The 21,073-nt window shown below is 37.3% G+C and overlaps 1 protein-coding gene across 2 annotated transcripts; it reads left to right on the top strand.

Moving 5' to 3' along the window:
- The first annotated feature begins 845 nt into the window (after positions 1 to 845).
- On the top strand, positions 846 to 19,951 carry mtmr10 (myotubularin related protein 10). 2 transcript variants are annotated; one of them, XM_005741621.1, is made up of 16 exons: positions 846 to 1,419; positions 2,839 to 2,899; positions 6,060 to 6,196; positions 6,688 to 6,760; positions 8,035 to 8,177; positions 11,535 to 11,628; positions 11,759 to 11,903; positions 13,172 to 13,259; positions 13,536 to 13,624; positions 13,840 to 13,970; positions 14,099 to 14,168; positions 14,447 to 14,517; positions 14,696 to 14,868; positions 14,976 to 15,146; positions 15,595 to 15,774; positions 16,225 to 19,951. In XM_005741621.1, exons 1-16 carry the CDS (start codon positions 1,363 to 1,365, stop codon positions 16,834 to 16,836), a joined length of 2,295 nt encoding a protein of 764 aa, XP_005741678.1. In that variant the 5' UTR covers positions 846 to 1,362; the 3' UTR covers positions 16,837 to 19,951. The 2 variants fall into 2 exon arrangements, with proteins under 2 accessions (XP_005741678.1, XP_005741677.1); XM_005741620.1 differs by having other exon boundaries at positions 16,222 to 19,951.
- The last annotated feature ends 1,122 nt before the right edge of the window (positions 19,952 to 21,073 follow it).

The following is a 21,073-nucleotide window of genomic DNA, read 5'->3' as shown; positions in this document are numbered from 1 at the left end:
CTGGAGGTTTCTTCCCGTTAAAAGGGAGTTTTTCCGTCCCACTGTTCCCAGGTGCTTTTTGGGGGTTTTTGTCAATTATTGTAGGGTCTTTACCATACAATATGATACATCTTGAGTTGACTGTTGCTGTGATTTGGCACTGCATAATTAAATCTGAATTTGAAATTTGAAACTAATTTAGTTTTAATATAAAATGAATACAACATTAAAAAAAAACTGTGGACAAATGAGCTATTTGGCGTATTTATTAAAGTGTGAAAACCCAATTCATTGTGAACAGTTTCATGGCTTCATCACCTGTAGTTGTGGGTTTTTAATTACGAACTTATTTCAACGAGAAAACATTTCTGGATCTTATTCAATGTACAGCTCTTTTTTTGTTTTGCTTTTTGAGTTTAAAGACATTTAGTTTGGGAAGTGGTAGTATACAATACAGTACAAAACAATAACTTCTTTATTAATAATCTAAATGACATAATAAAAGTGCTATGAATGCATTTCTGTTATAAGCTTTTAGTATCATGCTAAATAAAGTTAAGCAGTTGCGTTGAAAAAAACAAAAACAAAGAGGAAAAACTAGGGCACGGTCGGTCGCCTAAGTTCTCTCTGTGTCTCATGGGAGTTGTAGTCCATAAGTGGTGCACTTGATGAACGCAAAAATAATTGTTGTTTAAAACTTTAACATGACAGGTTTATACGTGTTTACTATCGCACACAGTAGCAAATATCCATTTAGCAGAGGATAAAGCCAGAGTGCCTTCCTGTCGCCTTCCAGCTTTTCGGAAACTTTAATGAAAGACGATCTCGGAGTGGAGTGGAGCCCGGAAGCAGGGCGGGACCTCTGCTCTGTATAAACATGGCCGTTAAATCCTTTACAGCGTCAGGTACTGCGTTTGGCTGAATTAGTTAGACTTTGAGGAAGTCGGTAAGGTTAACTAAAACTGTAACAGGTGTAAAGAAAATGTAGACACGCAGCCAGTGCGTCTTATCTTTTTTTTTCCCTTAGTTTTTTTTTCTGTGCATGGGAGCGATATTTATAAACTTGATATAGTACTTTAAGCTAGCTAGCTAACACCGAGCTAACGCCGACGTCTCAGCGTCAACTTCTGTCAACTTTGTTCTGCCAGCCAGCCTCATCTGCTACTTGACTACTTCACAAAATGAAGGACTGCCGTCGCTTGCCCACAGTGTCTCAATGAATGTTTTACACACGGATATCTTGGATTTGCTCAGCTAAGGGCTGACCTAGAAACTTTCTCCAAGATTTTCCCTTGGATAGTTTTTATTATATTATTTTTAATATTACTGGCAGCAGGATATCGTTTGCCAGGCGTCCGTTTGGGAACGTAAATTACATAAACAATGTTTCCTGCCAAAGTCACGAAACCGACCTTCAAGTGTTATCTTCCTCCTGCTCAGGTATGTACGGGCTCATGATCGATAATGGTACAGCATATTTTGGTTAGCGCAGTAATTGCCTGGGTTGATTAACACTTTGTTAACTTGCTGTTCTACGTGTTTGCGCATTGTCAGATAAGTAACACATGAATTGCACATTAAGCATCCATGCCAGCGGAGGTATCTTCTTTCTGCAGCACCATCGTACCATAAAATAGGGAAGCACTTCACCACATTGCTTTTGCTTTACGGTTATATATGTCAAGTGAAAAGTCACAAGGTGGCACAAGCAAAGGAAAAAAAGCCCCCCACCCATTTCTCGTATAAATTCGAGAAATGAAACCTTTAACAAACATACAGCTAATGTGCCACCATTTTGAAAAAGAGAAATAATTACCCAGCGGTTGGGCGTCTCATGTTTTGCCTACAGGTGTATGCAGCTCTAGACAGAGGGTAAGTGTTTGCTTACAGTCGCTGGCGGAGCAACCCAAATAAAACCAGTGCTTGTCTGAGAAAGGCCAACACAAACATTGTACAAGGGTTTTAAAGTGTTTTGTATCTCTGTGACTTAAAAAAAAGTCGCTGTTTTCAAGTACATAATAAGGATGGCTGTGCTTTTGATTACCGAGCTGGTGATGATAGTGTTTTTGTGTATCTTGATTATTTAAAACTGGGCATTTCACATTTTGGGCGAGGCTAGAAGTGATGCACTTAACAATAAAACTTCAGCAGGATGGCAGTTCTTCATCAAGTTGTACTGAGTTGTTGTTGTTGTTGTGGGGTGTTTTGTTTTTTTGTTTGTTTTTTAAAAGTAAAGTTTTGATCATTTTTTAAAAAAAATACTTTTTAAATTTTGCTTTGTCAAGCATTTAAGCGCAGGGATCACCAAATGTTAGTTTTAAAATAAAACCATAACTGTGTATAATATGAGTATAAGCAGTAACATGTAGAAATTTTAGCCCAACGTGTAAAAGTAATTCCTGCAGCTGAAACTTAGTGTTTTAACCTCACATCCATTTACTCAATCTCAAAGAGTAGAGCTTTACTTTAAGCACACAGCCGTCCCGATACTAACAGACTGTCACAGCATCACAGGAAAATTTTTAATAAGCATTTGCTGACAGCTGTTCATGCTTGGTACCTAATTTTGTAAGCAGCAAAAATTAGGCAATGGTATTGTTACCTGGGGCATGCTGATGGTGTTTATGCAACAGTAATTTGCCAAAACAGCAACAGGATGTTCAGCTTGAATGCTAGGAGAGCACAGATTAATTTAAACTATGATTTGCGGGGTTCGTACATTGTAATAACACATTTGAACGGCAGGTTTTACTCTCTTACAGTGCAAAGATGCATAATTTTAATTGTTTATTAACTAATTAACTGTAGAGCTGGTAAATGACTAACTAAGATGTGGTGTATGTGTGTGTCTGTCTCCAGACTGATGTGAAGAATACAGTTGAAAAACCTCTTAAAAAGTTGGAGGCAAAGTTGCTTTCAGGTAAGTTTTTTTTTTTTTTTTTTCTGCATTAGAATAGTCGTCACTAAAATTTGTTTGATCACAGAGAAGTTAGTTTTCATGTTTACACGGTGTCTCATATTTTGCATTCATGAGTTGTGTGCTGTGTATAATCTGTGAATGAGCAGTTTTTCATTAACTAAAACGTTTTGTGCTTGGTTACAGAGGTTTACTGCTTTAAGCAGAGAGCAGGCAGAATTATCTAATAGTTATGCCTGATTATTTTTCTTAGTGACTTCAGAAATGTGAAATAGTTGGTCCAAAATGAATGAAAAATGAATGGTTTTGTTTCAATAGATGCGGATGAAAGAGACATTTTATCAAAAGCAGCTATTCTATTTCAGTTCACAGTACAAATTTGATACCTTGGGTGTCTGTGAGAACTGAGCATAAGGTTCATGAAATGGAGAACTAGAATGAATGTTTCTGCTTTTTATTTTTTGTTTTATTCTAGTAAACTATTTGCAACACAGGGTCGGTGGTGCATTTCCTTAGACGGCTATCTAGTGTCAAAGTCTCAATACTTGACTATTAAAGTTTGTACAATGCCCACCGCAGACTGACTTACTGGTAATGGCTCCAGGCAGTTTTTTTTTGCACATAGACTGTATATAAAAGACTGCCCCTCTTCTGGGTCTGAAAAGGGAAGGCGGTGTAGAAATGTCCTAAACTTGCAACCTGGTTGCTAGGAAACAAGATGACATACTACATGTGCAATGAAAGTTTTAATGAAGTCTTACTGTGCTTGTTCTTGTTTTTATCACAAGTGGGTCATTTTAGCCTTTTGGCACGTGGTTGATAGGCGATACGATTGTATCATAACATCTAGTCAACTGCACTGCAGCAGGTGCTCTGGCAGAAATTCCTCTTCATAACTATTTATAAACGTCACCCGAATGGTGTTTTGTCCTCTGTCAACATTTTTTTGTTAACAGGAAACAACAGCCTTTAAACTTAGAAGCTAAAGTGGATTCAGCTTAGGAATCTCAACCGTTCAAGATGTGCCTACTGATGCAAATATTATCATTACAATGGCAGACTGTAGTTGTATCATTAACTGAAACAGCAGGAAAGCCTTTAGTTTAGTAGTTTCAGTATTATCTGGGAGCTTGTGAGCCTTGTGGAAATGGCTTGTCATGCTCTTTGTATAATATACTGTAAACTGAGCCTAATTTTGGTTGCAAGTTTTACTGTTTTGTTTTTTTTAATGAAGTTCTTCATAGCTACTGTTTTTCATTTTCAGTCATGTGACATGTAAAATTGTAGTTTAATAAAGTGTAGGCTAATTTAGGTCACAAGTAAGATGACAGATTTAACTAACCTGATGTACTAGTTAGGAGGTAAGTGTGGTATTGCCTGAAGGCTGTTGGTTATTTCCCTTTTTGAATTGTGAGCAAGACAGACTAACAGGTTACATGATTAGCTTCCCTATTTTTAACTGTGCAGTCTCAGTTGACTCCTCTGAGGCAGGGCTTTGAATTCGCCTCTAAAGAACTCCACCCTCTGTAACAGTTCTCATCTTTTTAAAATTTGCAGACCAACCTTTTATAGCCGGATTCACGTGAAGGTACAAAGTCTGCATTGCTCATGTAAATGGTGTATGAAAAACGCTGACCGATTTAGATATGGGAGAACTGAGGGTTACCGTCTCACTTGTTTTTTGCAGACATTTAAGAGTGGAGAGAATTGGCTTTTAGCGCCAGCTTTTTAAATTGTTTAGTGTTTGCTTTAGAAGCACATCCTTTTGCAGTCATACATGAGAAACGTGATCAGATATGCAAGAGTGATCTCAGTATCTTGTTGGCTCAACTAATGTACTTTCTAAGGAAAGTACCCCAGTGCTTGCTGTGTTTTTTGTTTTTTGTTTTTTTTAATCATCGTTTGTAAAAACGTAAAGAAAATTGAAACGATGGAGACATCCTTTTGAGTATGAAGACATTTGCCCCTCCAAAATCCAGCGGTGGAGGGCCTGAGTTAACCCGAGTCCCATCAGTCATTGGGTCTAACCCTGATCTAAAACGTTAGTTTCTCATAAAGCATAATAATGTTAAGTATTTCTTTCTTGTACTCTTCCTTCCAGTATTATGAAGTACAATTAACCTTGTTAGACTGGGTGGACTTGCTTTTTAAATCTGATGTGACATCATTGTTAAAGCATGCAAAGACTTGTAAAAACGCAGATACTTTATTAAAGTCTTTACTTAGTAAGAAGTTAATAGCATTATTATAGCATTACTGCTGTCTACTTATTAGTTTGCGGTAAAGTTTGTGGGATTATTTTTAATTGATGTGTATCAGCATGCATTGGTGTACTTTGCAAGCTGTGACTATTTTCCTTCTGCACTGTCAGCAAAACCCAGATCTGAGCTACTGCTTCACCATCCATCTTAACATATCAAGTAGCGGTAGATGGGGAAAGTAGCTGCAAGAAATTGTAATGATTTTTATTTATACAAGAGCTATCATGCACGCACAGGCAAAAGAAAATGCACTCTCTGGATATTGTTTATAATTTACGATATATCACATGAGTACGGCTGTGAATAGAGTTTTTAGGTACTCGTCTTGATTAAAGTCCATGTTTTTATGACTCACCTGTGTCTGCGTATACTTCAAAGTCAGCATTGTTTGACTTGTGATATGATTGTTTCATTTTCCCTCTTCTCTAATTTATCTAGGTCAGCTTAAGTATTCAGGCTTCTTTGCTTTCCTTTGTCCTCCTCTGATGGCCATTCATAATTTAACTTAAAGGTTGTGTGGAACTTTTTTGCAGTGTTAATCTTTCCCAGTATAAGAAGCATAGAAAATGATTGTGCAATTAAAAGGTCTGCAAGGTCTGCATGTATAATTATAAGTTCAAGAGATGGTATATGCAATTATGGAGTATGCATTTTGTCTAGAAAAGTATTCTGTCAGAATTTACTGTTTATGAATGTATGTAAATATAAAGCATAAATAAAACAGTTTGATGCTGTATTGCAACATGATACCTTTTTAAATTGATGTCAGTATAGTGGAAATACACAAGCTGTTTTTTGGACTTCCTTTGAGTTTCCAATTTTTGTTTTCTACTTGTTTCTTTGAATTGCAGCAATAACCTTTGGATTTACACTGGTCTTTTTGCTCATTTATTTGTCACTAGGTGAGATAGTAGTTAATGAGGTGAACTTTGTGAGGAAATGTATCAGCCCTGAAAACAACCAAGAAGGCCTTTGGGGGAAGCTGATATGTACCAACTTTAAGGTGTCCTTCATTCCTCAGGACACTTCACCAAAGCAGGTATTTGAGTGGATTTCTTAGTAGCAGTTAAGCAATTTAGAGGAAAAATAGTGTGAAAATTCATTTTTGAGGTTCTTAAGAGTACCTAATGTTCGTTTGTCTTTTTTTTTTTTTTTTTTTTTTAAGGGGGGGGCAAATTTCAATTATATATTTGGATGTGATATATGTTAGTATCGCCAGCACCATGCTGCAGAATAGATTGAATACTGTTACTTTACAGCCTTCTTTCAAAGAGGAAGGAAAACTCGTGTACTTTCCTGCTCTACATTGTCAGTGATATCGCACAAGAAGTGAGAGAACAGACGTCATTTCCACCTATGTGGCAGATTGGCGACTTGATAAGAAAATGGAACTTGATCATTGCTTAGTCTGGGAAAGTTAACTCAATATATCAAACAGCCTTTTAAGACCGTTTTCAGTTAGTTTTGGGGGCTAATACATTTTCTGCAACACATCAAACCTACTATTTTGTTTTTCTCCTTTCACTACAGAAGTCCACGTTGTCCCACCTGCTGCTTGGAGAGCATGACATCCCCCTGACCTGTCTGGAGCAAGTAGTAACAGGTATCTCATTACAATTCCAAATTTTAGGGAAAGAATTTTAAGGAAAAGCTTTGATATTCTTTTTTTTAAATTTTTTTATTTTATTTTATTTTTTTTTTCATTTCTTAATGTTTGTGAGGAAAATATTCTTGGAATTGCTTGAGCCCAAATAAAATGTCTTGAAATCCCATTATAGCACAGAATGTGAATTTTATTAATGATGTTAGGCCATCATTTTGTGCATTTGGCAACTGTGTGAACACAAACACAGAAGCTTTGCCCACTCACTGTATAGGAGCACCTAGTGTCATTCCCTTTTTCCTGGTCAGTGATCTGATAGCAAATGATCTCATGGCTAATGCAGTGTTTAGCAACAATGCTACCCAGCTTAGGATTAGCTTTGTTTATATATCTCACTGCAGTCCATTGCTGACACTGCAAGGGTGTCTGTCCAGAACAAGGTTTATTGTGTTATGAGGGTTTGTTTTACCCAGCTTGTTTTTGAGCTGTATGACCTCGGCATCTAAGGACACTATCACTGTGGGACAAGAGCAAATATAAGGGCATCAGGAGTAAAATAAGACCTTAATGCTGGTTCACTTATAAAATCAAATACTGGTATAAAATTAACTGCAGACATGCACTGTGATAGATGTGACAAAATGCTGTCAGCAGCACCGATGGTACAACAACACAGCGTCCCAGCACTACCCACAGGGCAGCCAAATAAAAATATCTGAATAAAATACAAATCTGAGCAGTTAAAAAGAAAGAGATGCATATATTTAATGAAATCTGGTCTTTTGTCATTATTTAATCTGAATATTGTGTCAAATCATTGTGATTTGCTTGACCCTGTTGTCATTATGCCATCAGTGTCATCATGAGGCAATATAAAGTAGTGACTTTAATAAGTTAGGTTGGTGAGGAAAGTAGTTCAAACGGCTTACATGGTGCTGTTGTATTATAGGAGAATGAGTACTATTAGAATCCAACTAAAGTTAGCATGCCCAGCTAATCAGGCTAAATTGTTTTAACCATGTTTGTTAGGTTCTTCATAAGAATCTAGCGAAATAAGCACAGTAGAACTCCATAACAATTAATTAAATTTAATCACAGTATGAGGGATCGGCATCAAAGAGGCAGCAACAGAGACAGGAGAGAATGGGGCCAAAGTTTACCAAGTATCAAGTGGTGTCCTTCATTAGCAGTACACTCCACAGAATAGTAAATTTTTGGAAATTCAGTCATCAAAAATTTGTTTTCTTTTTAAGTTTTGTGTTTATTCCTTTCAGTGAATGATACAAAGGGAAAGAAGAAAGTATTGGGCTCCAACCAGAAGCTGAAGTTCAACCCCACTGAGCTCATACTGTACTGCAAAGACTTGCGCGTGATACGGTTCTGTTTTGAAGAAGCTGGACCTGAAAGTGCCAGAAAGGTCAGTGAAACAGAAACATCTGCATGCTTTGAGTCAGAATGCCCATTTAAGCTGTTTAGGAGACTTTACTGGGTACATAATGCTAGTTTAGACACTGACATGTGACCCAAAAGTTTGATATAGTGGATTTAGAGCTGGGCGATATGAGATTTTTTTCATATCACGATATGTTTTTTTTCATTTCAGGCGATAACGATATCTATCACGATATAAGACATATAACTATATTTGTAAGATTTAAATGTGCCGTTGCTCACAAGTAAAATGTGAAATAATTAGCAGCTTGTTTTTATTTAAATATTTATTTCCCATAATAAGTTCAACAGGGTAGATGTACTTAAGGAACATGAGACTTTTCAGATAAATAAAGGCAAATATTGCAAACTACACAATAGACAGCGGCTAAAGCGTTTAAGTTTCAAAATAGAACAAACGAAACAGAGTAAATTGTCAATTCCACTTAGAAACAAAATATTAATTCTAAAAATAAATCTTAGTTTGTTTTACAGAAGAACAGACAAAACTGACTAACTTTTGTCAATATCAAATAAACTGAGAACTAAAAGGAAATTCTCAATCTCTCCTTGTTGTATAGCTGAGCTTTTCAAACAGTTTTAACAGTTACTTTAGTCTGACAAAAGCCGAATGACGAATTAGCGCTTCCAGTCAGAGACTGAGGCTACGTCCACACGTACACGGGTATTTTTGAAAACGGAGATTTTCCGTTTTCGTTTTAAAAAATAATCCCGTCCACACATAAAGGCAGAAATGAAGGAAAACGCTGCTATGAACATGCCAAAGCAGCAGGTGGCGCTAGATTCCTAACCGTGCAGAAATGTTGGCCAATCAGAAGTCTAGAAGCCTCGGTGGGAAAAAGTAAACAAAGCTGCGGCATAGAAGCAGAACCGAGTCGTATGTGTGGACCGACAGTAACTGTGTGTATATGTAAGCATTTAAACACTGCAGAGAGTAGAATTAACAGTAACAGTATTGTAGAAATTCATTTCACCGAAACAATAACCTGGCGCACAGTGTGACGCATGCACCAGTTTATTGTATTTCCAGACTTGCTTTCGACACAATTTACAGTGCACGCTACTCTGTTTTTTGTCAGACTTGAAATAGCCGAAATACCTTCACACTACGGAACTTCTAAGGCTCTTCCGTTCGACAATCTCTCCGGCATTGGAACCGTCATCTGTTTTCTCTTCGGTCACGCTCGGTTGATTTTTCTAGTCGGTACACTCATTTCCTCCATTACGCGCTGGCTCCATTACCCGCTGCCTGCTTCCCAAACACACACGTGCGGCTTGGCACTTGTGCTGTACGTAACAAGTCACGCGACGTGACGCTGCGGCTGTGATTGGTTCGGCTCTGCGCTACTTAATTTGGATTGGCTGACCTTTTTTTTTTTTTTTTTTTTTTTTTTTTAAGAGGACAAGAGTGGCGAGGTCTATCGCGATAGCTTAATTTCTCTATCGAGTAAAAGTTATATCGCGATACATATCGTTATCGTTCTATCGCCCAGCTCTAAGTGGATTGAGGTCTGGGGACTACGTGGGCCTTTTGTCTGCAGAAAGGGCATGTTTTATTGTGGGTACATCGTGGTCAACATGAGCAACATTAGGACTTGGCTAGGATGTGGCATCTAAATGAAGCTTGGTTGATGCTGTGGGGCCTGAATGGTGTCAAGAGAAATGTCTCCCTCATCATTACACCCCTACCCTCAACTGGGATTGTTCATACAATGCAGGGTTGAATCACACATATTAAAAAAAAAAAAAAGAAATTCTGATTGTACTATCTGTCACAGAGACTCATTGGACCAGGTACCAGGTTTTGTTTGAAAGGATTTTAGACCCCCCCCCCCAATATTATTTTCATGAAGAGTGATGGACATGGGGATCTTGGGAATTTTGGCAATTGTAACATGGTTAAACATTTAAAGAGTTAATAAGCATTTGAACAGGGTACCTAATGAGACACTCTTAGTATTTATTTTCTCAGAGCAAACAGGAAATTGTGGGTGGGTGGATATTTGAAGTGCTAATAAATTATATACAGTAATCAAACAGGATATTGAAACTACTATTAAACTATGATAATACTGAACAACTGTGTATCATATCAGTGATATGTTGGTAGTGGCGGTAGCAGCATTAAGAAAATGAGCAATGGCTACCTCATTTCCCACATTCACCATTTTCACCAAAGTTACCAAAGTTTACTGCAAGTAAAACTTTGACTTGTCACATTAATGTAGGTGTCAGATTTAAACAGTTGTTCTTTAATCATAGCCTTTAATCTTTAATCATAGTTCTTTAATCAAGCCTATAAATGTATGCCTTGTATCTGAATAACTATTTAGAAATAACCTTTTGGTTTTCTAGTCTTCGATTTAAACGTTGGTTATTGTTGACCAAACGTTTTCTTTCCCATACTGACTACATACCCACATTGAGTTTCAAGTTATGACCACATCCTCTGTGACAGCAATATTTATATTAGACCAGGTTTTCTGTGTTTCTTTGTCAGCCTCCGTTAGAATAGGAACTTCTCAATTAGCATATTTGCTGAAGGTACAATACGAAAGGACCCTGAGAACAATACTCAGTCAAAGCAGAGGAAGCAGAATTTGATCCTGATTGTAGGAACGACTGGCAGAGTAACTCTGACTCATCTCCTGCACAGAGAACAGATGGTTCATTATTGATGCCCAGCTCATTTAGTAGAGCTACAGTTTGGTAGGCACCAAGTAGGCCCAGAAGCACAGTTGTGGAAATATACATGTTCTGTTTAAGGTTGATTATGTATAGAGCACTAAAATTAAAAATGTCTCCCCTCCTGCACTCCTTGTGAGCTTATTTATGGACACCGTGTATGTAATTACATCGTAAAACAGGACTCGGTTCTTTTTCTGACATATGGAATTATGCCAGCCTATAATGGCCCATTTTGCCATAGGAAATTACAGAGTGTGGAGCAGCCTTTGTATGCGCACACACACACACACGAGGACAGACGCACGCACTTGTTCTGTGCCCTCTAGTATCATTCACAGCTTTAGCTCTGAATGACTTGCTTTGTATGACTAAAGTTGAGCCTCACAGAGATTCAGCTCTGAACTCAGAGCACTAGAATGTGTGTTAGACATTTTCTACCCCAGGGTTGACTGCTTGTGTTGCTATTATTTAAATAAACATGCCTCTGAGTTAATGTTAGCACTTGGATAAACCTGGACTGGGAAGTTATGATGAAACCTAATCTGCCTTGACAATATTTATTATACCTCTCACTTCTACTTCTTTTGTACTGCATATCTCATATTACTTAGTAGTTCTCTTTTTTTAATTATAGGTTTGCCTGGCTATTGCCCACTACTCTCATCCAGCTGATCTTCAACTGCTGTTTGGCTTTGAGTATCAAGGACGGCGATACCATGAATCTAAAGGTATCGCCTGTGGATTGCTATAGTTCTTTCACTGTTTGTAAAAGACCTGCCATATTATTTGAAAGTGAAAAATGTTTTAATTCCATGTATAAATAAGTGTATATGTTTTTTTGTTTTGTTTTTCTCTCAGAGGAACGAGTCAATGGTTCCACCCCGAGAGGATTACAGACCCCCATTTTTGACCGTTCCTCTGATTGGGATCGGGAAATCAAGAGAACGAATGCTTCAGAGTGGAGAGTGTGCTCCATCAACCAGAGTTATGCCTTCTCATCAAGGTTTTTATTTCATGCATTCAGTCCTACTTGTTACAAACCTCTTTTAAAATCATTTTTTTGATGACATGTGACATAATGTGCCTTTTCCACACTATATTGAGGTACCTGACAAGAAAAACAAAAACTAACATGTCAGTCTGGTTTTGACAAAACAGTCTATTCATCTCAGTTCAGCAGCATTATCGCCAGAGATGGTTTCAAAGCATAGACAGTATATGGTCGTAGCCAGAGTGATATTGCCCTTTAGTAAGCCTGGAGAAGAACGTCTTCACTGTTGTCATCTTGGTAGTTTTGTAATAGGACATGACGACAAAGGAGTGGCTCTGACTTGCACTGGCTAAAAACTTAGCTTACATGTCGTGAGACTGGAAAATCCTCCCTTTTGACTCTGTGATTTTTCAAAATGAACTTCATGTTTTATTCAGTATAACTGGAGACTAGCCATTGAGTTGTCAAGAAAGTTTTCAAGATCACAGAGGAAGGGAGCCAAATTCTGTTTTCAGTCAACTATTATAAAATCTAGTCTTTTAACCAAAGAAGTCGCCCCCTGGTGTTCATTACAGAGGATCAATTATTCACCAAGACAAACACACAACATGGGCCTGAAATAATCCAAAGCGATAGCAAAACAGTTCCAGTCCTTAAAAGCTTTCACATTTATACTACACTACTTGAGAAATTTAATAGACCACCTGTCATAAAACCAAGAAAAATAATTTATTTAAAACTAAGAATGACATTGTTGTTTATTTGGCAATTAACAGACTGAAGTCCCATTTTTATACCCAGATTTAAGCCAGCACGCTGGACTTCTCTGCAGAGTCATCAAGTGTAATATTCAACCACTAAAACTAATTTTTCTTTTCAGAAATATGGGTAAATAATTGTAATTTGTCATCTAAAAAGTGCTTCACCTTTTTCTGCTTCTTTATAAAACTGTAAATGACATAATTCAAGTATATAACAATAATTGTAGTTTAACATTAAAAATACGATTTTAATAAAAGGGCTTGCACATACCGGTTGATTAGAAACATAAACAAATATTTTGAGATGTTTTTTTACCAATACTGTTAATTCAGGGCATCTGTGCCTTATACCTTTATTAGATGGTGGTCTAATAAATTTGTTAACCACTTATACCTTTTATTATTATTTTTTTCACTCTGTTTTGGGTTAGTGTCTTAGCTGTTATTTACTTAATCCGCTTTAAATGAAGTCTTGTGTTTGTTTCATGTGTTAACACCAGTCTCTCTCTCTCTTTCTAGTCTTCCAGAGCACATTGTAGTCCCGTCATCTCTGACAGATCAAGATCTGATGCAGTATGCATCATCATTCACTGATCATCGCATCCCTGTGAGCATCTACACTCCAACGCATGTTTATCGGAAGTCTCCAATAAACGTTATGCTTCCAAATATAATTTCCATTTAGGTCATTATTTAACCTGCAGTGTTTTTTATTTTATTTTATTTTATTTTATTTTATTTTATTTTATTTTATTTTATTTATAGACAAAGCACAGGCCCACCAATGGAGTTATCCCACTTATTGTTTAATTTAACTGATCAGAGCCTCCCTATTACTTTGTTGCTGATCAGTGACTGTTTAATTAATGTCTGTTTTTTGCAGATGTGGTGCTGGAGTCACTCCAATGGGAGTGCTCTTGTCCGGATGGCCAGCTTAACTGATCCATTACAGCAAAAGAAGACTGAACAGAAGTAAGACTATTCAGATTCAGAACCTAAATTGAAAATGATTTTTTTTTTAATAACTCTAGCAGATTTTCAGCTCTCAGTCCATTAAGAAAGTGCTACTTTAGGAGAAGGAAATGCAAGTCTGAACATTCAGTTTCTGCTCAGGTTTTTGATATTTAAATTGTTTACATTAGTCAAGTGTGCATCTTGTCATCACTGTCTGTGGTGTTGTGTTGTAGAATCTTTGCCGCTATCACAAAAAGCCACCCACAGCGCAATGAACCGTTTAGATCGGATCTGGACAAGAGTCTGCCTTCTATCCTGGACATCCAGAGCGCATTTGTTAAACTGAGGCAGATATGTATCCTAGGTGAGCTCCACTGCAGCTTATAAAAGCAGTGTAATTCAATGCTCTGCTGAAAAAATGCAGGAGACTTAATGGCATTGGCGTGTACAGTTTTATACATATAAACGTACTAATGTTTTTTTATTGTGCAGATCCGTTTGAGGAGTCTGAGGAGAGGTGGCTTTCAACCATTGAAAACTCTCGATGGCTTGAATATGTCAGGTATGTAAACAAGCTGACAGTGCATGACTGTGCATTGTAAACTCAAGAGGGTCATATAAAATTTTAAAGGGACAAATTTAAAGTGCGCCATAAGGCTGCATGTTTGTAGAGTCACAGTTAAATCTAGAATATAGGATTAAAAGGTGCTTTTTAAAATGATTTCTTTACACTTTCATGTTTGCACAGGATTATTTAGATGCAGAAAAGACTAAAGGTATGATAACGGTTGACAATAAATATCAATGCAGTTAACATGTTTGTTTCTTTTGTGACCAAAGGGTTTTTTTAAAACACTCTGCTGAGATGGTCTATCACTTAGAGGGAGGGAATTCCTCTGTCATTCTTCAAGGTAAACTCTCTTTGAGCCTTATTTTGTAGCCTTCACTCCTGCATGTGGAGTTATGTTTTTCGATCATTTATTATATTACAGCTAAGTTTTTCTTAAAATGTACAATAATATGCATTTAATGTATCAGTGCCACATAAGAGTCTGTGACTTATTACTCCTTTGTTCTGCACCTGCACAGAAGAGGAAGACCGAGACCTAAACTGTGTAGTATCCGCATTGATGCAGCTCATGTTGGACCCTCGCTATCGCAGCCTCATTGGCTTTCAGAGTTTGGTGCAGAAGGAGTGGGTGATGGCTGGCCATCGCTTCTTGGACAGATGCAACCACTTGAAGAAAAATGACAAAGAGGAGGTACTTGATTAATGTAATTTAAATTAATCCAACTATTCAAGAGATGTGACTTGACACCCCTGCTTCCTGCATCTGTTTTGTTTTTTTTGTTTGTTTTATGGGTAAAGTCCCCACTGTTCCTGTTGTTCCTGGACTGCGTGTGGCAGATGATGAACCAGTACCCAGCAGCATTTGAGTTCACAGAGACCTATCTGACAGTACTGAGTGACAGCATGTGGATCCCACTGTTCAGTACTTTCCTGTTCAGTTCATCCAAGCAGCGTGCCCAGCACTTGATGGTGAGGGATAGATTAATGTTTATGTATGCACTTGATCTGGATAAATGTAATCACCAGTGGAAATGCCATAATGAGCAGTAAATGCAACTGTGTGTATGTTTGTGAGAGAGGTCTGTCTGTGGAAAAAATAAATAAATGAAGAGGAATAATGAATTGGAAATGAATAGAAAAGAAGGAAAGCATAACTTGAGGATGTGTCACTGAATGCTTCAGACTGTAATTTCCTTCTGTGCGTGCCAGATAATTGACAGGAAAGAGCACAACAAAAAGAGAGGATAACATTTAACTTGTGGTCAAGACAAAAGCAAGTTGTGGACCTTTCTTTTCTTTTTTCTCCTTCTTACTTTCATGTATTGAAACTGTTCTGCTTGTGGAAGCTGCTTTTTATAGAGTATAGTAGTTCTTTTTACGTACAGAGTCACAGGGTAACATTGTCTTTACTCTGCAGGACTTTGCCAAGCACAAAGCCATCCCTCAAGGAGAAGACCAGGTTGTGTATTTCCCTCCAGTTTGGGAGTGGTCACAGCAGTTCTCAACTAAAGATCAAACCCTCTTTAATAACCCCATGTATGTAGGCAAAGGAGCTGCCTGTGTTCAGAACGGTGAAGTGAAAACCTTCAAACGCAAGGTACGCAAAGCACTGAGGTTCACCAGTTTTCAGGATTCGAATTAGCACATTTACATGTGCATGGTCTCTCTCTCTCTCTCTTCTTTTTTTTTTCTTTCTTTTTTTAAAAAAAACTGTCGTTAAGAGGTTGACATCTTAAGATTTTTAAAGTGGCAATTTTCATACAGTCAGATTGTAATTACAGAATTCCTCTGTCATTTGAAGGGAAAGTTTCACAGAACTCAAAGAATGCAAATACAGTAGTCTCTCTTCCACTTATCTCTTATTTATAGAAGTCAAAGGACATGTAGGTAAATTTGTCCTCTGAAATATCTGTAGTAAATGTACAGAAGGTGGATTATTAAACAGAAAATATACATTTTAAATTGTCATTTTTAGAGTCTTTGCAGTACAGCCTGTCACAGAGAGTCAAAATAGTCTAATTCTCAGTGTTTCCTCTTTTTGTAGCAGAAAGCCTACAGTTCCACATTACGAGGGACGCCCACAAATCTGCGTAATGGGGTAAAGGGTGGGGAGGAGTCCCTGACCCGACGAAGCTCTCTAGCTAACGAGTTGAAGTCTGAGCTGACACCAGTGAAAGACTTAAGTCCATCTGAGCGCTTCTTCAAGGACTGGTTCTCTCGACCCGCTGACCTGCAGGGCCTGCTGATTCCCTTGCTCATGCCCTCTCATATGGCTTTTTGGAAGCTCTTCTTTCTCCGTTGGGTTCCTGAAGCCTGCATCTCCAAAGGAGGCCCAGTCACCACCTACCACAAGCTCTCCCAGCTGGTTGATGAAATTGAGATACTGCAGAGCCAACTCAGGCAATATAAGGGAACCAGTCCAGGCAATACACCACTCACCAGCTCAGGTGGAAACCCTACAGACCAACGGAGGATGTATTTTCAAGCCAGTTCTCCTGATGACCCCTCTACACCTCCAGAATGCCTTACATCTTCCTTTCCTTTCACCCCAACGGGCAACCTTTCCCGCCGCACTGTCCAAGGGACTCCCATTAGCAAATTTCTGAATGGTGCAAGGATCTGGCTCTCAACAGAGACTCTTGCTAATGACACCGTCTGAGGACGTAGGACTCACTTTTTTGAGCCTAGTACAGGTTTTTCTAACAACTAATCATCTTATTTTCTCTTACCTCTTTCTTAAATACCAAGAACTAAACTTAGAATTAGAAATATATGCCATTTTGGACTTATACTGAATTATTTATAAGCTAGAACTTGCGCCATTGATGCTGCATCCAAATCTGAGGTAATTTCTAGAGTAATGTCTGTAGCACTGAAAAATACAGTTGAGGAATTCAGTCTTTTAAGCACATCATTATTGGCCTTACCATGAGCTCTTGTATGACTGTGAAAGATCATAACTTTTTATTTTTTGTCATCCATCTACTTAAAGAGTGCTTTTTAATACACCTTTTCTGACATTTACCTCTGATTTACTGTATGTTTTAAAGCAATAATGGAATGAGGTATATTTGTGATAGTGCTATGAGTTAAATTGTTATTTCTTTGGATTCTTATTGGTCAATAAGACGTCTCACTGAAATGGAGTAATGTTATATGAACTTTAAAGAAAAATTGCCCATTTAGTGTTGCAGCAGCAATGATGCTTTTCACTGAACACTGACTTCCAAGTAGTCAAGTTGCTTGTGCCTTCATGGAGATTTAATTGAAGATTATTTTTTTTAATTTATATTTCAGAAAGAGGAACAGAAAATAATACTGCTAACATGTATTATGCATCAAAAAAAGATCTGCCTTGGTTGAATGTAATGTTTTTTTTGTTTTGTTTTTCCTCTTGCACAAACTTACTGCTGTTTGCTACAAGTGCCCATATTTTAAGGGTTGTTTTTGTTTTCGGGTTTTTGCGATTGGTAGCAAATGGTGTGATTTCAGGGTCTAACTGTAGATTAACTCTATTTTTTTTTTTTTTTTGAAGCAGCAATAAGGACCTGTATTTTTAGTCTGCGGGGAAATGGAGCTGTGAGGACTTCAATCTGTGGTAGATATTTCCTCTTTTCTTACGAAGCAGCTTTATTAAACTTAGAGGCCTTCTGGCAAGGCACCAAGGAGAAATTCTTCAGAATAATAGTAGCTGAATGGTATTTTTTTTTTCTTTCTTCAAAGTAAAGGGATGGACAGATGCTATGACTCAATCCAGTCCCTAGTTTGGTAAATGATGAATCAGATATCAGGCACTGAGTCCAAGCATTCAGAGAGCATGACACAGTTTCAGGGCAGCACATTAGCAAGAAGTCATCTGGTTACTGCAAAGCCTCATAAATGCATGTGCCTGTAATTTTGACTTTGCAGGGTTCAGTTGTAGAGAATGAAAAGTTTAAAAGCATGAACTGCACACACTGTTCAGCATACTGTATCCTTCCTCATTTCTCTTGATACATTTACTCTGCAGAGACTAATGGCAGCATTCGAAAACAAGAACTGAAGATGTAGTGCTAAACATGCCCCGCTGTTCTTTGTGCAACTGTGTGCTGTCTTGGCAAGTTTGGGGAAAATGTCATCATCAATGGCATCAGTAAAAAATCACTGTGTAATTCCTCTTTAAAATGTTAAAATGCCGTTTATTGTCAAACCCTTTGTCATTCGCAGTGGTCCTGCGATGCTGGATTGATCAGTTTCCAGTGATATGAGGGTTTTATTCTGCAATAACTAGTTCAGGTGTTTCTGTAGTGTATAATGTGAGTGCAAAACTGCTCTCCCAACTGCTATTAATTGCACAGTTTACTCAGTATATAGGATAGATTTGTTAAATATAATTTTTGGCAAATATTATAAATATTGTATATGCTTGAAAATTTCCAATTAATATTTTTGATTAATGGTACTAAATAACTTTTATCCTTGATTTAGTCTCTATATTTTATGAAGAGATATTTATATGCTGTGTTATTTTTCCACTAATTCACAATGTTGCACTCTGCTGTAAGTGTATGATGACCGTGCTTCTTCTGTGGCACCGTTTGATATCGATTAACAGCAGATGTATTTATTCAGATATGCAAATGTTCTCTAAGAGGGATGGAGCAGCTGCTGGACGTCCTCTGTGCCTTTTTTTTGTTTGTTTGTTTGTTTTTTGGGAAGATTGACCATTTTTGTAACTTTGTTCTAAATCTGTCGGCTTATCTTAGTTTTCTAAAACCTGTTGATTTGTACCAATTGTGTAAATTTAGTTAAATTTTGAGGTACTGCACTGAAGCTTTTTTTTTTTCATAACAGAAAATACAGCTCAAATATGTACTAGTAACCAATCATTACATAAGTTTGCAAATGAAACTGTGCTCTGGCTTTTCTATGACATGTTCATGACAATAATGTCTTTATCACAGCTAATTTGAAAGTATTTGCTGTGGCATGAAAATTACCAAGTTGATATTCATGGGGAAAAAATCCATTAATGCAAAATGAGGAAAACAAACCAACTTTTCTCAGATGGGTTTTTTTGTTCAGTAATGTTGTCTGGACCCGGAGTTGTGGTAGGAGATAGTCAGAGAACTTATAATCATCATGGAATTTCTTAGAAAATATCTGCAAAACCAAACTTGTTGATAGAAGTATAACCTGGCGAATAGCTGGTTTGACTGATGATTCTGAGCCTTATTTTTTTTCTAAAGGAGACCACTGAAGTTAATTTGGAAAAAGCTTGGAAAACAAATCCCAAATGCATGCCTTGGAACCTTTTAGATGATTGCAGAGTAATGAGAATTGCTTTTAGATGGACATCAGTCAACCACACTACAAAACCAAAACAATGGATAACCAATGGATCTTATGAGATACCCTCAGCACAAAAAAAACTAAAAATTTGCAGGATAAGAAGCAAAAAAAAAGTCAACATTGTTGTCAGTTTTGCATGATGTGCAGGATCAAAGGGGCCCTGAAGTAGCACTGTTGTTACTGATTTCATTGTTACAGGCTGTCGGCTGATTGTTGAAACATTACACAAATTTCTAAGATGAGCTTAGGCTAGTGTGTTACAAAGTTTCTTTTTTTGAAAATACAAATTTGCTTGCTTTTATAGAGCATACATTCTTTCAGTTCATAGAAGTAAAAACACTGGTATAACTACCAGCATCAACAAGAGTTCTGCTCCACTGTATCATCTCACTGACAGATGCCACGGTAAGTCAGCCGTGTGCAATGTAAGGGAACTGGAAATATCACCGCTTGCTTTACCTTTGAAGAAATGTCTGAAAAACATATTTCTTCTTAGAGTCTGTAAAGGCCTTGTGCTGGGGCTGGCACCTTTCAGATGTTTCCAGCCAATGTGGACACACCTGCATATTTTTACTCTACAGTCACATGCCTTTTGTTTAACTCAAAGGTGGATTATCAACAAGGCAACACTTTCTGGTTTTCAGAACCTCCATGTTCGCTGCTTGTCAGTTCAGAGAATTTGCTCTTTTCATGTAAAAGCAAAGCCTTTGTTCATTTTTTTTTTTTTTCAGTCAAATCAGCATCTGCAGAGGAGATGACACAAAAAAACTGCAGATCGTCATTTCAGGACAACAGGATTATGTACTGCTACTGTTTTTGAAATGAAACTGCTATTTTACTGCATCAAATGATTAAAGGTACCAAAACAAACGTATGAAGCATAAGCATTTAACTATTAATATACATAGGCTATAAAAATGACTAAAATTAATGGAGGGTTTCTGATGCTACAGAAAATATGAAGTTACTACCCAATTGTAAATTCTATTTGGTGCATGTCTTCAGCTCCCCCTGCTGTGTGACACTTCGTATTGTACATTTAATTAATTTATACCGAGGTTATTAGAGTTCACAACACCCAAATTAAATAGTAAGTGGGTATGAAAAAAACTGAAAATCCCAAAAACTAGACGTTACAAAAACATGTATTTATATAAATGACTGAAATAAGACACACCAGCATGCAGGAAATGTATTTAGTTTTTCTCAATTTGATCACATCTGTGAAAAATGGCTGGAATTGATTCACATGTTTACTGAGATTGGGATGTCTATATGACTGTAGATAAAATAGTATATTGTATACTATACCTGTTTTGACCCTCTCAGATTGTACCCCTTATAATATAACAATATAACTTCAGTCATATCGCTGTAAAAACTAAAGCTAAGGCAGACACTGATCAAAACAAAGCAATAGCAAACAAAATGAAATGAAAATAACTGATACTAACATCTATATGTGCAATAAAGTGAATGAACGCCATGTTTTTTGGCTTTGATGTGTTGTGTTATTGCTGTTATTTTGAAAAAACTGGAAAAAATCTGCCAGAAAAGCAATTGTG

Source organism: Pundamilia nyererei, unplaced genomic scaffold (assembly GCF_000239375.1).
Source record: "Pundamilia nyererei isolate P.nyererei 1_Seehausen unplaced genomic scaffold, PunNye1.0 scaffold00112, whole genome shotgun sequence".
In the NCBI taxonomy this organism is placed as follows: Eukaryota; Metazoa; Chordata; class Actinopteri; order Cichliformes; family Cichlidae; genus Pundamilia; species Pundamilia nyererei.
This window is presented reverse-complemented; position numbering and strand designations above follow the sequence as displayed.